Source organism: Carassius carassius, chromosome 26 (genome assembly GCF_963082965.1).
Source record: "Carassius carassius chromosome 26, fCarCar2.1, whole genome shotgun sequence".
Taxonomy (NCBI): domain Eukaryota; kingdom Metazoa; phylum Chordata; class Actinopteri; order Cypriniformes; family Cyprinidae; genus Carassius; species Carassius carassius.
Genome location: NC_081780.1, coordinates 11,767,961 through 11,786,451, shown reverse-complemented (window position 1 = coordinate 11,786,451; position 18,491 = coordinate 11,767,961). Strand labels below are relative to the sequence as shown.

At 42.8% G+C, this 18,491-nt stretch overlaps 1 protein-coding gene across 4 annotated transcripts in view; it reads left to right on the top strand.

Annotated features, from left to right (window-relative positions):
* The window catches only part of anks1b (ankyrin repeat and sterile alpha motif domain containing 1B), a 178,652-nt gene that overhangs the window by 32,817 nt on the left and 127,344 nt on the right, over positions 1-18,491 (top strand). For all 4 annotated transcript variants that reach the window (XM_059511230.1, XM_059511228.1, XM_059511227.1 and 1 more), the window contains exons 2-3: positions 16,192-16,272; positions 16,919-17,075. In XM_059511230.1, coding sequence (XP_059367213.1) covers positions 16,192-16,272; positions 16,919-17,075 — 238 coding nt within the window. The remainder of the gene's footprint in view (positions 1-16,191; positions 16,273-16,918; positions 17,076-18,491) is intronic.

Sequence of the window (18,491 nt, the reverse complement as noted above, 5' to 3'; positions counted from 1 at the left end):
GCGACAGATATCCGCTTGACGCGCGCACAGCACCTGTCATCACCTGCTTAGTTTTTATCACTGACAGAAAAAGAGAAGCAATGAATTTTAACAAGGTTCATGTACTCATTCAGATTTCCCTTTTAATCATTTTAATCACAATAGGTGGTCTCCTTCTGTCTTCTCTTTGGTGTTTAGTCCCTTTCCTGTTAATTTCTGTTTTTGAGAATGTGAGCTTTAGAAAGGCTGATTCTAGCGGTTCCAGTTTTTATGGGAGAGCTATTTTGATAGAGTTGATAGAGTCACTAGTCTACTAGTGTTTAAAATACTTTCTTGTGGGGAGTTAATTGCACCCAGCTGCGTGTAAACAACTTCACACTCGACCCGTTTGACAGAGCAAGTCACATGATAATCTGTCATCCCAGATGGGCGTCTCTCGCTCTTTTTCTCTCAGTTTGCCATTTTAATGTCAAAACATTTTATTGCTGTAACGATATCAACCTTCATATTCATCCGGAAGAAGGAGGCGGGAACCGGCGGACAATCAAAAACATTTTAATAACAAAATAAACACAAAACAGCGCACCAGCCCCTCACGGACGACTGGTGCGCATAAAATAAAAACCAAAACACAACTAAAAGCCCAGGCCTGGTCCTCTCTCGTCCTTCACTGTCGTCGCTCCAGTTTTATATCCTTCCATCTCCTCCATGGGCCTCGAGACCGGTGGGACGAACAGGTGTAGTTCATCTCCAATCACTCCCCCGGCCTCGCTCCCATGTCCCTCGGCCCCGCCCCACTCGTCACAATTGCCATTATTGTTTTACACAAAATATTATAGATAGATAGATTTTTGCAATTTTGTGCCTATATGGAGCCCCGCACATGACATGCAAGAAAAAATAAATAAATTGTGCACACAATTTACTAATTCATTCCCTCAATTTACTAAAACGATTTAGCAAATCGAGGCAACAAAATAATAAATTGTGCGCACAATTTATAAATCGAGTGCACGAAATAGTAATCGTGTGCACGTTTTAGTACATTGAGGGAATGAATTAGTAAATCGTGCACAAGATTTAGCCTACTATTTTTCTTCTCTTTACGATTTAGCCTACTCTGTTGTTCTTCTTTTCTATGATGTTGGACATGATTTTGAGGACCCCCATGAAAACGAGATGTTTCATCTCATGGGGTTGATCCTCTAATAAATGTTCATAAATAAATACATTTTTTCCTGCATGTCGTGTGCAGGGTTCCGTATGCCTAAAATGTAAGTTTCTCAACAATAACTTCTTATTTATTGCACTGTTGTATAAAAGCAACAATCCACACTCAACCTTGCTTTATTTTCACCAAATATTAGCATGTTGGCCCTTGGCTTCTAATTCATAGCCATGTTGAATCTCAGGAATTAGATAATATCAACACAGAATGAGCTAGATGGCTCATTTTGACACATTTTCCTGTGCGTGGGGTGATGTTTTATGTCTGTGACAGTCTCCAGTCATAGATGGTGTAACATCATCTATTCATATCGGCTGTTTGTTATATTGGTAAGACACTATTTCTGCTGTCAGCTGGTTACCATAGTGAATGACACAGCTGTAAGATACCTCAAAGTTGTATTCGATATTTGTGCATAGACAAAAACACGATCCCATGCATGTTTGCAGGTGTTTAGAGAAGTAAAGCTTGTTTTAGAAATAGCGTAACAGATTCCATATATAACAACAGCATATAACAATTCCATATATAGGCATGTTTGTGTGCGCCTGTTTAATGTTTATGCATCATCTTGTGGCCTGTAATTGCTCAGATAAGCTCTTTGTTAAGTAGACAGGATGTCAGCACATCTAACTGGCCATCTGTGACTGAATGATGAGCTGGATCACTCTCAGTAATCAGTCTCCAGGTCACTGTACGTAACTATAGTGAGGTGATGGATGTCTGACAACTGATGCCCTGGAGGAGAGCCATCTGTTTGATCCTCGGCAGGGTGGACACTAAGACCAAAGGAAGAGGAGAGCATATTCTCTTCATCTCTCAGATCAGTAATCAATAGATAAGGTCAGGTCAGGCTCACAAGTGCCTGCAGTGGTCAGACCAGGTTCTTCTCCCCACACTTTCTTCTCCAGTAGATCAAAGCTAAATCCAGAGTATAATCATCTTGCAAGCACTTATTTTTATCCACTACAGTTCAGTGCATCAGCAAATTGTGTTTCTAAATGTTTATGCTTGTGTTTTTAAATTAGGCTGTAAATGTATGCTTGCTTATCACTTTATATAGAGAACCCACAGTGTGAATTTTTTTTTAGTGAGTTGCCTATCTAGGCTGCTTTTTAAGGCATTACTGGAATACTTCCAATGACAAAAGCCATTCCAAAAGATGGACAACATAATTATCCTGCCAAAATCCAGTGTCTTATCCATCCTTTGTGTAGAAGGCAATCCGAGAATGCATTAGAACCAGTGAAAAATTAAATTTTATTTGAAAAAATGTACACTACTTCTCAAAGGCTGAGTTTTTTTGTTAGTTTTTTTTAAAGCCTCTTTAGGCTCTATATAGTTGAACAAAAGTATAGTGATAATGCGTTTTATTTAAATACATTTTAAAACGTAATTTATTCCTGTGTTAATATTAATTTTCATTACTTGTTACCCCAGTCTTCAGTGTCACTTGATTTTATTCTAATATCCTGATTTGGTGCTGAAGAAACATTTCTTATTATCAATGTTAAAAACAGTTGCTTATAATTTTTGTAGAAATCATGATAATGTCCCCTTCTGAAATATTTTAATCTAATGACAAATAATCCGTTTAAACAAATACATATGGGTTTATGTATTTTTTTAATTATTAAGAGTAAAACAATGTTAGCTTAGCAACTAGGGCTGGGATAAACTAATATTTTTTAAACGATTAATCTAGCGATTATTTTTTCGATGCATCGATTAATCTAACGATTAATTTTTCTGGCCGATTTGATTTCGATTATCTCCCCATTAATTGACTACTAACAATTTATACATGTTGATTTACATATCTGAATGAAAAAAACATCAATTCCTTAACATTGCAATATATGTTTATTGCTCTTAAAATTACAAAATAAAAGACTGACTAAGAATGCATTACTTTGCACTTGTATAGAGATAGCATTCAATAAAACCTTGAAAACACATAGCTTACTGAAACAAGCTTACTGAACACATAGGGCCTAGCTTACTGAAAAAAGAAGTTCTTTCAGATGTAGTTGTTATTCTTTCAAATAACAACAACTTGATGTCTAGTATTCAATAAAAAAGGTCACCCAAAATACTTGTTTAGAGCAATTGAAAGAATACAGTATGTAAATGTAAACTTGAGGGCTTTAGGCTAATACAGAGAGTGCTTTTACAAAAAAAAATAATAATAATTAACAGTGGGAGCCAGCAGCCTGTCATGGAGAAAAAAAATCTCCGAATGCTCCACGTGAAACTTTGGCGTTCCGCCCTTTTTCTATCGTGTCTAATGATTTTGGTTAATATGCACAAGGGAGGGAGAGAGCAAGAAGCGCTCGTGTTGTTTGACGACTGTGAGTGCGCGCGCAGCCGGGGCTCTCTCTCGTACGCGCCCTGTCACTGTCACTCACCGATCAAATAAGGCTTTGACAGAAATAAAAACAGGTCGACGAATCGATGCGCATATTTTGCGTCGACGTATTTTTTGCATCGACGTCATCGATGACCTCGACGCGTTGTCCCAGCCCTATTAGCAACTAATACAAATAAATATTGATTTAAATATTTCAGTCTAATGAAAATTGGCTATTTATACCCCATATAGTGAATATGAAGCTACATCTGTTACAAATAAGGGTGTGTGCTAACGTAAGGAAAAAGTGCTAGAGGAGGACCTGGAACAAATGAGTTTACTGGATGACGAAGGAGATTACAGACAATATACTACATTTACAATATAATCTTAGGTTAACACTCACAAATATACATAAACCAATATTGCATTAACATAGACAATAGGTAAAGTTACAGATACAGCAGTATACATTCACAGACGACGAACTGAACAGACCGGGTATTTAAACACACAGGAGGTAATGCGGGAACTGGAGACAAGTGGGGAATAATCAATTAACCAAAACAAGAAAGGTGACCAAATAAGGGAACAGAAATCCATGAACGTAACAGTTCGCCCCCTCCCGGAAAGGTGCGTCCTCGCACCGCAAGAGGAATACCAGTGGAGGGAGGGTGGGGCTTCTGAAGGGGGGCGAGGAGCAGGCAAGTAGCAGGCGAAGAGGGAGCAAGGAGGATTGAACCAGGGCGGAGTGCATGGAGGGAGGAGCCAGATGGTCCTCCAGAGACCAGCCAGGACGGAGATCCACGGTGGAGTCGACGGCGGGAGGAGCCATGGTGAAGAATGAGCCGACGACACCAGGGGGCCGACAGGCGGAGACTGCACCGGTGGGTGAGGAGCCCAAGATGGAGCAGCGCAGCCGCAGAGCCAGGGTGACGTCGAGGATCCGGAGGGCTTAGGTGGAGCAGAAGGCTCAGGCGACCAAGGCGGAGGCGGGGTCCTGGAAGACCGCTGTGGAGCCGGAGTGACTGAGGATGGAGGTGGAACCAGAGGGAAGGAGGAGCCTGACAGAGCCGGAGGGATGGAGTGACGAGGTGAAGCCAGAGGAATGGAGTCCCGAGGCTGCGGATGGTCGACGACTGACCAAGGTGGAGCCAAGGGAGCGAAGAGCCGCTGGGTCGAAGGACCAAGGAGGAGTCCAGGGCTCGGAGGCTGGAGGCGGAGACAGGGCCTTAACATGCAAAGGCGGAGCTGGAGACTGGCAGTCCAGTGGCGAACCATCGCGCCCAGATAGCACGGACTGAGGGTGAGCTGCGGGACAGACTGGCACCAGCAGAGATGACGTCGAGGAACTGGCTGGTCTAGGAGGAGGAGAGGAAGGATGGGGGGGAAACACAGGAGGATCAGGGCTGGACAGAACCAGCGGAAGTGGACCAGGGAAACTGGCAGGTCTAGGAGGATGTGGGAGAGGGAGGCTGGGAGGTAATACAGGAGACACAGGATATTCAGAGCTGGCCGGAACCAGCGGAGAAGCAGAAAATTTAGGGCTGGGCGGAACCAGCAGAGAAACAGAAAATACAGAGCTGGGTGGAACCAGCGGAGACAAAGAAAATTCAGAGCTGGGCGGAACCAGCGGAGACACAGAAAATTCAGAGCTGGGCGGAACCAGCGGAGAAGCAGGGGATTCAGGAATTACATCCATAGACCAGCCCATTAGATCCAATAGTTGCTCCATATCATTTCCCGAGACCGAATACAGCTCACCCTCAGTCGCGGAAGTGTGGGCAGGGCTTTCCTCCACGCCCTCGATCTCCACTAAGACTCCCACGACGCACGGTGTTGCCGGCTCACACACCTGGTCAGTCACGCTCTCGAGGTCCTGCTTCCTGTCCGTGACTGGCTCAGGCTCTGCGGCTGTGGTGGGCTCTGGCTCCGACGGACTGCTGGAATGGCCATTCCGGGAAAGGGAGGAAAATAAAAAAATCTAAAGAAAGAAAAAACGCCGCTAAATAAACTTTTGTTTTGGGTCTGTGATTCTGTTACAAATAAGGGTGTGTGCTAACGTAAGGAAAAAGTGCTAGAGGAGGATCTGGAACAAATGAGGAGTTTACTGGATGACGAAGGAGATTACAGACAATATACTACATTTACAATACAATCTTAGGTTAACACTCACAAATATACATATACCAATATAGCATTAACATAGACAATAGGTTAAGTTACAGATACAGCAGTATACATTCACGGACGAGGGAGAACTGAACAGACCGGGTATTTAAACACACAGGAGGTAATGAGGGAACTGGAGACAGGTGGGGAATAATCAATTAACCAAAACAAGAAAAGGAAGGTGACCAAATAAGGGAACAGAAATCCATGAACGTAACAACATCAGACTGTTTTGCACTCCATCTTAGGAGGGTTGCCCTCTGCTACTAAGATACTGAAATTAATGATGAATTAGTGATTTCCTTTTGTTTTTGCCTTGAACTTAAATATGCACACTCTTCATGGTATGGGAAGAGAAGCTATTTTATCGCATTGCATATTAATTTATAGTTTTCCATTTACAGGGTATCTGGTTACTGCAAAAATAGTTTCAAATGCTGGGTGCTTACTGCTGCTTCAACGGTCACATGGAAATAAAAATGTGTCAATCCATTTCTCATTTGTAAAAGTTTAAATTTAACTGAAGTTGTTTTGTTGTCAATGTAGATATTCACTTTGCCATTGCCACAGAGGGGAAACAGAGATTGTGGGTTACATGACACAGTTTTTTCTATATTTCAACACAACAACCAAAATCAAATCCCTGGAAGCTTGTAAACAGTTTGCTATTTCACAATCCGACAAACTGTGAAAGTCATATTCGTGAAGGTAATGTTACTTATTAAACTGAACAAAATGTGACATTTTCTGAAACACTCATCATTGTGATTGTTAGTGAGTGATAGGCAAAGGTTCAATTAGCAACATTAATAATAGATTTGCTATCCAGCATCTTTGTCACCTCAGCTTGCTTCCCTTTCTGTTTTTACACATAGAAAAGGTGAAAAAACGTGTAACATTGTCTACTTTTCTCCCTGAACGATGATGCAAGTTCCTAAGGCAATTCTGAATATAGCAGGAATGGCAAAGATTTTCACAATCATGACAAAAAAATCAAAGCACTTCCTTAAACTCACTAACAGAAAGGCAGCCAATCCTCCTAATAAGGCATCTAAACAAAACAGTTACCCAGAATGCAACATGGTTGTTCTGTGCAGTATGTGTTGTGTTTTTCTACTTACACGAGTATCAACTCCTGTACAAACATTTTATGCTTCAATATTAAAAACAATGAAACATTCAAAACTTATATACCTATTTAATCTGATTAAATTAAATATATATATCTATTTATATATATATCAGATTAAATAGGTATATAAGTTTTGAATGTTTCATTGTTTTTAATATTGAAGCATAAAATGTATATTTGTGGTTTTATACTTATTAGAGTATCATATTGTTAGTTTAGGAATATTATCAACTTTGTGTGACTTAAATATATGCATTCAGAAAAAAAGGTATAAAAGCTGTTATTGGTTCGGTACCTTTACAAACACTTAACGTTAGAGTAATAAAATGTTTACTTTAGGTACCATTACATAATTTTAAGGTACTTATACACAGTCTTTAGGGGTAAATAGTGTACAAATGTATACCTTTTGAATGGGTCTCATCTCAGTGATATATTTTGTACCTTTTTTTCTGAGAGTGATGTTAGACAGCAGGGCTTACTTGCTACAGAGGTAATGTTTGGCATTGTGGGATAGCAGCGGTCAGACATTGGCGAGAACTACTGTAGGAAGTAACCATAGAAAATACAGCACTCCACACTCAAGTGGCCTATAACCCAGACATCAGAAGCACACACCTGTGTTCCTGCTACATGCTCACATGTGTATCATTAAGTCATTGTTTGTCCTTCAAGAGGAGATTAAGTCTGTGGTAGGCCTGAGGGATTCATACTGTTCCCTTGTGTAGGGCTTTCCGGTTAAGCTTTGCTTACGTGGAGAGCAGCTTGTTAAAATCTAAATTCAGCTTCTGCGGATCATTTGGCAGCACCGCATATACAAAATCTGTTTAACACATTCACATGCACAGACATAGAAACTTTCCTCGTGGGCTGATGTATTAGCTGCGCTCGTGTCAGGTTTCCCGCACAGATGATGTACTGTATGTAACAACAAATTGCTCCAGCATTAATCAAAGCAATTTTCAGTAATCAGACTGTAGTGAGAATTGGATGCTTGTTACGAAACAGACTGCAGGTAGACGTGAAAGATCTGACGAGGTCCAATTAAAAGCAAGTTGAGCAGAACCAGACGTTGTCGAGCATTTTCATATGTCTGTGATCCCTCATAAGGAGGCCACACACGCCCAATAACACTCAGAGGGCTCATGGGAGAATCAATGACATCAGTGCATTTCCTGTGCCCTCGGGGTACGGTGCGGTTATTGATTGCCTGTGTCTGGTTTTAATTATCCTCCAGTGGAAATGAAAGGAGAGGGGAATCAGCAGACCCTGCCAATCAATCTGATGCACAATCTGATTGAGACACTTCAAACAATATGGGCTCATCGACCAATCAAAAGGCAGGATACTCACGTTTTGGTTTGACCTTTGTTTTTGAGGGTGTGTGTTTTAAAGCAAGCATGTCTGTCACTACTGTAAGTATTAAAGGGAAACTTCACCCCGACTTCACCACAAAATATTGCAAATAGTGTTTGCTGTATGAAGTCACTTTTAAACCAAGCTGATTTCTGTTGGTCAGTGAGGCAAATTCCAGTGACCAACTTGAACCTGTTGCAAAATCTGTGCACAATTGTCTGAATTTCTGTTAAAATTACCAAATTTGTTTGCAAAAATTTGGTAAAAATGTCAACAATGGTAAATGTGACTGTGCCTAAACATGTCCTGCACTGTCAGCATTGATAAGCAAATTGTGTGATTTTTCTGCACTGTTCATCAGCATTTAACTAATATAGGGAACTATTGTATATGACATTCACTGTGTACTGAACAGAGAATATATATATATATTGATACATATAATCAATTTTTGATACATGAAATCTTAAAATAATGAAAAAATATATGCATTGCTTTTTATCATGGTTTTTCAGTGTGAGACATTTTAAGTTTGTTTTTGTGACAGTGTGTCTAGAAAGCAATTGTCAGTGCTCAGTCTGAGTTTATTTGAGCGTCTCTCTCTCTTTTTTTTTGTTCTCCACGTCTATTCATATCCTCTTTTTCATTAGCCCTCCCTCATGCGCTTCCAACTACTCAAGATTTCAGAGTGTGTAGCTGTGCCAATTAATTCTGCACTGCTGTGAGCATGTGTGTGTGTTTGTGTGTGTGTGGCCGGTTGGGTAATACTGATATACTGTATGCAGTGCAGCACCCCGGTGCTCTCCACACACAGGATGAGTCATACACTCACAGCAAAGGCAGGGCTTTCCCTCGCTCTGAGCTGATGCTCAGATTTCATTCCCGTTTGTCACAGTATTATACTTTTATCTCAATCCTTTTGTCTCACCACAGTGATCAACGTGAGATGCTCATGATCTAGCTACATCACAGTCACACTCTTGCCGACCATGACCTCTGCTGAATGTGAATGGAATTTACATTTGACGTAGTTGATGCTCAATATGAGGAAGAAATACTCTTCATAGCTGGCTAATCTGTTGAGGATCGGCCTTGTTTTGCAGCTCGATCTAATGCTGTTAACTAACTCAATTTGAGCTTTCTGTGTTTTTCCTTTGAGATGTACGGGTGCACAACGGTCTTTCAGAGACACATTAGCAATAAACAAATGCTAAAATGCTTAATATCTGAGAGTAAGCGAGGAGCTCGTCTGGTATGTGTGGAGTAAAAGCAGCCAGTTAAGGTGAAACTGGGTTTTCACTTATCGTTTGATTGACTGTCTCGCAAATGCAAATGATGTTTGATGGTGTCTGTGCTTAAGTGCTTGCTTTGCTTTGCTTGCTTGATGTTTAATGAATGTTTTGGGATCAGTGTAAGTTCAGATCTAATGGCGGCTTCTGTCAAATACCAGAAAATATTTTGACTCATCACCTAACTGATAAAAAGAAACGTCTCGGTTACGTATGGTAACCCTCGTTCCCTGAAGGAGGGAACGGAGACGCCACGTCGGTGACCGACGAATATGGGATATCGCTTCGATAGACCAATCTACTTCGAGTGTAAACTAAATGAGCCAATGCACATTGGCATGCAATTATTGCATCCAGCTGCCGCTGATCACTGCATGAGTATAAGAAGGCAGCAGGTGCAATGCATTCCAGTTTTTCGCTGAGGAGCCGAGCCGGGGACCCGGCAGCTCAGCGGCGGTACAGCAACCATGGCGACGGGACGTGGCGTCTCCGTTCCCTCCTTCAGGGAATGAGGGTTACCATACGTAACCGAGACGTTCCCTTTCAGTCGGTCACTCTCGACTCCACGTCGGTGACCGACGAATATGGGATCCCTATCAAAGCACCATGGGTGCTGCCCCTTCCAGTGCCCTGTGTGAGCCGCCTGCGTCCCTATTAGGTGTAGGCCGGGGCTCAGAACAAGTAGCTCCACTCACCGCTGTCAAAGCACTACCTCACTGGGTGAGAATGGATAACACTGGGAAAACGTATCCGGTCCGCTTGGAGCCGGGACGCTGCGGAAGCCCCATCCTTCCCGAAGGAGGTCATCATGAAGGTCTGGCGCCGGACGTTCCACCGCGTCCAGCTGCTTAGGATGATGGAGGATCTCAACAGGGTCTACAGTACGGACACTCTGGAGCGGTTTAAGCAAGCCGACACTAACCGGGGCCTCTCAGTGCCACTACCCGTTTGAGGTGAGAACACAGGAGGATACCGACTCTACACGAAGGCTATAGAACCTAGCGAACGTGATAGGGGTCGCCCAGCCCGCAGCTCTACAAATATCTGTCAGCGAGATGCCATGAGCCAGTGCCCAGGAGGATGCAACACTTCTAGTTGAGTGAGCTCGCAAACAGACAAAGAGCTGGTCTAAGGTCCTGAAGCTTTGTGTTCGGTCTACGTAGCACCTTAATGCTCGGACGGGACAAAGCAAAGCCAGGGCTGGGTCTGCCTCCTCCAGGGGCAGCGCTTGCAGGTTCACCACTTGGTCTTTGAAGGGTGTAGTCAGAACCTTGGGCACGTAGCCAGGCCGGGGCCTCAGGATTACCTGGGAGTCAGCCAGCCCGAACTCTAGGCATGAATCGTCGACCGAAAATGCATGCAGGTCCCCTACCCTCTTGATGGAGGCCAGTGCAAGCAGGAGCAGAGTTTTCAATGAAAGAAACTTTAGCTCAACTGAATGCAAAGGCTCGAATGGGCCCTGCTGTAGTGATTTAAGCACTAGAGACAGGTCCCAAGAGGGTATAAAGAGGGGCCGGGAAGGATTTAACCTCCTGGCCCCTCTAGGGAACCTGACGATGAGGTCATGCTTACCCAGAGACTTCCCATTCACGGGGTCATGGTACGCAGCAATAGCGGCAACCTGGACTTTGAGGGTGGAGGGAGACAGCCTTCGCTCCAACCCTTGCTGCAGAAAGGATAGCACGACCGCAATCGAGCATCTTCGGGGGTCTTCTCGGCGAGAAGAACACCACTCAACGAACAGGTTCCACTTCAAGGCATAAGGGTGTCTCGTAGACAGTGCTCTCGCCGAAGTGATGGTGTTCGCTGATGGTCACCTAGAACCTCCGCGTCCCGTCCAGGGACCAGACATGGAGTTTCCAAAGGTCTGGACACGGGTGCCAAATGGTGCCCCATCTCTGAGTCAGTAGATCCTTCGTCAGAGGAATTGGCCAAGGAGGGGCTGTCGCAAGGAGCACTAGTTCGGGGAACCAGGTCCACGTGGGCCAATACGGCGCTACTAGCAAGACTTGCTCCTCGTCCTCCCCGACTTTGCACAGTGTCTGTGCGAGAAGGCTCAATGGTGGAAACGCATACTTGCGTATGTCCCGCGGCCAGCTGTGTGCCAGTGCGTCCGTGCCGAGAGTTCCCTCGTTCAGGGAGTAGAACAACTGGCAGTGAGAGGTCTCTGGAGAAGCAAACAGGTCTACCTGAGCGGCTCCGAACCGTCTCCAAATTAGCTGGACCGTCAGGGGATGTAGTCGCCATTCTCCCGGGAGCATTGCTAGAGACAGCTCGTCGGCTGTACGATTGAGCAGGCCTGGAATATGAACGGCACAAAGTGACCTCAGAACCTTCTGACTCCAAAGGAGGAGGTGGCGAGCGAGTTGCGACATGCAACGGGAGCGCAGACCACCTTGTCGGTTGATGTACGCAACGGTCGCAGTGTTGTCCGTCCGGACCAGCACATGCTTGCCTCATAAGAGACCTTTGAGACGGTTCAACTCGGCCATAAAGCCAGTGCTGGAGCGGTCTCATATGTAATAGGCCGAGCGGTGTAAGTGCCGCCACGGCCGCCATATGCCCCAGGAGCCTCTGAAAGAGTTTCAGTGGGACCGCTGTCCTGCTCTTGAACGTATTCAAGCAGGCTAGCACTGACCACGCACTTTCCTCTGTTAGGCGTGCTGTCTGTTCGACCGAATCCAACTCCATATCGAGAAAAGAGATCCTCTGCCACGGGAGTTTGCTCTTTTCTGAGCTGACCTGAAGGCCCAACAGGCTCAGGTGCCGGAGCACCACATCCCTGTGCTCGCACAACTGATCTCGAGACTGTGCTAGTATCAGCCAATCGTCTAAGCAGTCGAGAATACCAGAGAATACCTTCAATACCACGACTTAGGTGCCCTTGAGCAAGGCATCGAACCCCCAACTGCTCCCCGGGTGCCGCAGCATAAATGGCTGCCCACTGCTCCGGGTGTGTGCTCACAGTGTGTGTGTGTGTGTGCACTGCTCTGTGTGTGTGCATTTCGGATGGGTTAAATGCAGAGCACAAATTCTGAGTATGGGTCACCATACTTGGCTGAATGTCACTTCACTTTCACTTTCAGAATGCGAACACCCTGCTCTCTGAGAGGAATGAGAGCTGCCTCAGTTACTTTCGTAAAGACACGGGGAGACCGGGACAGCCCGCAGGGCAGGACCTTGTACTGATATGCCAGTCTTTCGAATGCAGGCCGCAGAAAAGGTCTGTGGTGCAGAAGGATGGACACATTAAATTACAAGTCCTTCAGGATGATCGCTGCAAACCAATCTTGGGGACGGACACACCCGAAAATGCGTTTCTGTGTCAACATTTTGAACGGTAGCCGATGGAGGGCCCGATTCAAAACTCGCAGATCCAAGATCGGTCGTAACCCACCGCCTTTCTTGGGTACAATGAAGTATGGGCTGTAAAACCTCGTCCTCATATCGGCTGGAGGGACCGGCTCTATCGCGTCCTTCACCAGTAGGACTGCGATCTCTTCCCGCAGGACAGGGGCATCGGACGCTTTCACTGTAGTGAAGCGGACACCGCAGAGCTTGGGGGGATGCCGGGCTATCTAAATCGCATAGCCGAGGCTGATGGTTCGCAGAAGCCAGCGAGACGGGCTGGGTAGCGCTAACCAGGCGCTTAAAAACCGTACAAGTGGGACCAGCGGAACCACAGCCGTACCCGCAGTGGGGCAGCGATGTGGAACACAGGGACCCAACTCGGGCAGCTTGTGAGCAGACTGGAGTGTGGTGCGAGTGTGGGGTGCAGGGCTCACCTGGTTCCACGGGTTGGCAGAGGGTGCGTTAGTAGGGCCTTTGTTGACGCTCTCAAACCGCCCGCTGGTGCAAGAGGAGTGGTGGTCCCCAGAGGGTTGGTTCCCTGCGGGGTTTGCCACCACTGTGACCCTCAAACCAACCGCGCTACTGCCGGAAGTGGTTCTCGTCTGTCGGCCGCCAGAACGAGCCCCAGATCGCGGCCGCGGCAATGGGACTCCGCCCCTCTGAAGGTAGCGGAGCCTGGTTCTCAGCTCCGAGATGGTCATATTCCCGCAGTGAGAACATGACTCATCCACGAAAGCCACCTCAGCGTGCTCGACGCCCAGACACGTGAGGTAGCGATCGTGACCATCACCCGTTGCCAGGTAACGACCTCACCCAGGAACGCACGGGTGAAACGGCATCCTTATAAGGACAATCCGTCATCTTTACAAAGACGCACACGTGAAGCTCTTTTAGAGAAATTTTCTCTTTAGGAAATGCTCTTTTAGTGCTGAGGCGCACAGGGGAATTGGCCTTTTGCAACACGACAGGGGTAGAGCAGCCTGAAGTGTGCAATCCACTCGACACAGGAACGACCGCTGCTGAAGCGCTGTCTCGCCAACACACGAAGCTTCCGAGAGCGTGCTGAACTCGTAGTTCACAGCAGACACAGTTGAGCAGAGCGATACTAACGCTCAGCTCCGAAGCGAAAAGCTGGAATGCATTGCACCTGCTGCCTTCTTATACTCACGCAGTGATCAGCGGCATCTGGATGCAATAATTGCATGCCAATGTGTATTGGCTCGTTTAGTTTACACTCGAAGTAGATTGGTCTATCGAAGCAATATCCCATATTCGTCGGTCACCGACGTGGCGTCGAGAGTGACCGACTGAAAGGGAACCAAAATCACACTTTCAGTAATGGACCAATATTGTTTATTTCAAAAAAAAAAAAAATTCATAAATTCCAAAAATGATAAAACGTTAATGAAAAGAAAACATTAACAAAACTATAAATGTTTGGGAAATAAGTTAATACTTTTATTCAGCAAGGATGCATTAAAATGGTCAAAAGTGACAGAAAAGGCTTTTTTTAAGTGTGAACAGAAAAGTAACTTTCTATTTATCAAAGGTTTCTGAAAAAAAAATCCACAAAGTAATAGGTAGCACAACAGTTGATAATAGTATGAAATGTTTATTGGGGAGCAAATCTACATATTAGAATGATTAATGAAGGATCATGTGACACTGATTCAGCTTTGTCAACATAGAAAAAAAATTGTTTTTTTAAATGTACTAAGATAGAAAACAAGTATTTTGAATTGTTACATATATATATATATATATATATATATATATATATATATATATATATATATATATATGACCAACTTCTAGTTAATTCTGTAATTTTGCATAATCTTCTATTATATTTTTTTCTCCTTCACTGCTTAATGAGCTAAATCCATTTGCCTGCTAAATCAAAGTAGTGTAGTGCAACCAACCAAAAATAAAAAATATGAAATAAATAAATTAATTTCCCAATTTTGAAAAATACTAAATAATCCTCAAAAGTACTGATAACTCTGGTTCCTTCTCATTGTCTCACACACTCTCAACAATTGCCCTCTGAATTAAGGTCTCACATGCTCTTCTGTCTAATGTTGTTTCTGCAGACCGTTGGAATGTCTATTTATGGCAGCTTGGGCCGCTGTGTGTGTGTGTGTGTGTGTTTGTGTATGTTTCATGTTGTTCTGTGCTTGGTTAGTCAAGTTGTGAGTCATATCGTAGGTCATGACCTTTTTCCTCCTCATGTCTGTCTGGGTTGAGTCTCCTTATCAGTCTAGACATCAGCGCTATTGACTGCTCATGTTTTAGTTATGGACTTCAGTTGCTGCTGTTTTCAGGCATTAACGTTTGTGTGAATTAGAGAGTGTTAAATCATCAATCTCCAAACAAATTCTCAGAGTGTGAACAGTGTGCTTTCTGTTTATTCTTGAACTGGAGAATAAATTACGTTTTTCAAAAATGATTAACTGGAGAATGAATTATGTTTTTCAGCCATCACTGTGTGATTATTGATTTGTTGTCAAGGAAATATTTCCTTCCTGCGCATCCATATTTTGGAGATTAAAATTGATATAAATTGAGCTAAACCTTTCAGGGCGTTCATGGACATCCTCAGTTGTACAGACCCATAAATAATCAAAAATATATGTAGATATTTGTATTTATTTATTTATATGTCTACATTTATTTATATATTTTTATATTTATTTTAGGGCTATCTTTGTTCATGTGTTAACTTATTAAATATGATCATATTAATTATGTTAATTGCAATATTTTTAACCAGTTTGTGATAATATAATTAAAGTAATCTTGATTATTTTATTTTCTAAAGATTGTATGGCTCTTGCTTATAATTATAAATAAATAAATAATAGAAAAATAGGAATAAAAATAGAAATAATAAAAATAAAAAATAAAAAAAATAACCTGATGGTGGTGATAATAACAGAAATAAAAAAACATATTTTAAAAATGTTTGTTTTTATTGAGTGGAAAGTACATAAATAATTATTGAGACAAGAAACACATTTTTAACTGAAAAGAGATTCTTCAGCAACAAGAAGTGTGGAAACCCTGGATCTGTGGTATTTTTTCCATTTAGATATTAAGGTAATTCTGTGTGTGTGTGTGTGTGTGTGTGTTCTCTAAGCAGCTTAAGGTCCTGTGGAGATTGTGAGAAACAGAGTCCCATAGCAATCTTGGCATGAGTGTGGTTTGCTCAAACTCTGCTGTATCAGCTCTGTGCAGAAATAAATCTGTATATGGTTTTGTTGTAGGTGTTTGTTAGCTTTGAACTGATGTCTTTTTACTGATCTGTACTTATTGATGTTCTTCTCCTCTGCAGTATGTGGAGAGGCGTCAATGTGAACTGTGCTGACAGCTCAGGATACACACCCCTGCACCACGCGTCTCTGAACGGACACAGGTGACACTCTTATTCGCCAATTCATTTACAGGTTCTTGAAAAGGGAATAGCTGAATTAAGATATAAATTAATGGACACTAATTCAAATGAATGAGATTATGCTTTCGCACACTTACACACCTGAACATCTCAGTTCCTCCTAACATGGTATTATATACTTAAAATGGGAAAGCGCTAAACGTCAGGATTACTTAGACGTTTATAGAGGTGTAATCCAGCTTACATACATAAGAATCAGAAGACTGTGATTAGGGCGAGGTTTATGTATCTGGATACAGCCAGATTAGTGTGAGGTACAGTCTATGAGGTGGGTGGAGTTATATTTGATTAATGAGCGGTTTATGGGATGAGGCGGTGTCAGATTAATCAGATTTTTTTTTTTCTAAGCAGGATGGAATTAGAATAGCTCAGGGTTTTTGGGTGATTTAAACGTTTACCGTAAGAATGAGGCCAGAGTAGGAGAGGGATTTCATGTAACTTGAATTATGTATTATGATTAGAGCACAATTACCCCGTTCATTTGGTGCCTGCAAAAAGCTTCATGAGGTTTAATAGTACCATAGAAGATTTATTGGATTTTTGGTGTTTAAGAATGAAAATCGCCCACACAATTACATGAAATCTTTCTTATTTGTCTTTCTCTCAGGGACGTGGTGTTGAAGTTGTTGCAGTTTGAAGCCTCTACTAATGTGGCAGACAGTAAGGGCTGTTTTCCTCTGCATCTGGCCGCATGGAGAGGTGACATGGACATAGTCCAGATACTGATCCACCACGGGCCGTCCCACAGCAGAGTTAATGAGCAGGTACACACACACCCTTAGAGCAAATGTACCATTTGTAAGCTTACTCCTCAGTGTATTATCTTAGCATAACTTTTGCATAGCATGCTAAGTTTGCCAGTATAATGCAAGTCAGTTACAAAAATCAAAACTTTAACTTTAACGCACATCACTAGTCCTGTGGTGAACAATTAAACCCAGAGAAAAAGATGTTGGACTTTGTAATCTTTATAATCTACTTTTTTTTTTAATCATCCCAGTTTCGTATGGACTTTAAGGTTTGCTGTGATTACAAGTAGGGTAATTTATTTGTGTAGAGTATAGGCTGTGCTAGCAGTATGCTTAGTGAAATGTAAGCTTTAAAAAATAAATGAGAAATGTTTAATTAACTTTGGTGATAGATTCATATGTAACAATTGAAAAGACATTAATGGTAGTAATACTGTAATAAATCAGGTTTGACAAAATACTTTACCATAAGCTCCCATTAGTAAGGTAACATTAGTTAATGCATCAACTAACATTAACTGACATGTTAGTTAAGGGAAGATTTGTTTTGGGTTTTAAGTGGACTTGGTTCAGTGGGTGAACTGAATGTTGTTGTGAGTGTTTGTAAGCTAGGCAAATGAAATTCTGTGTGGTTGCTTACGTGGCCACCTCCAAATCTGTAAATATATATACATATTTTTAGGGATGCATGATAAATATCAGCCAAATTTCATGTGGAGCAGCATTTACTTCACAGAGCCGTTGTTCACTGACAAGCTGCACCAAACCACGATCATATTTTGTGCAGCTTGTCAGTGAACAACGGCTCTTTGTAGAGAATGCTGCTCCACGTAAAATCAGGCACGTGTAGAGATTTACAGCTGATTACAGAACTGGCATTATTGACAAGATGCGCATTAAATATCAGGCGATATTTGTTGTTAATCCCTATAATTTTTTGCTGTGACTTGGGTTTCCTCTTCTTGTTTTTTTTTTTTTATTATTTTTTTTTTTTTACATATTTTCAAGTATTATCAGACATTTTATCATGTGGCAGCTTAATAGGGCCCTAGATGAAAATGGTACATCTGAAAAGTAATTGCACACCTTTTCCACAACAATCAGAATTTAAAGGTATCGTCCATGTCCGAAATGGTGGCGAAAGCAGCTGAATTTTAATATTTAGCGGCTTGTTCAAATCTGAGCAGTAACCAGCAGTAGTATTGAGCACTAATGAGTACTTTACATTAGTCTGCTGCTAATAGTACACATTTACAAACACTTAAAACACCTGCACACAGTCCCCATGCATTCGACCAGGCACACATACACACTCTTAACAGGTTTTTGACAATTTCAGACCTGTTCCTCGCATCTCAGTGTGTTGATGGGCTGATGGAGGGTTTGTTGAGCAGAATCAGAGCAGCTCTGTGAAAGGCCTGTATTTACCTG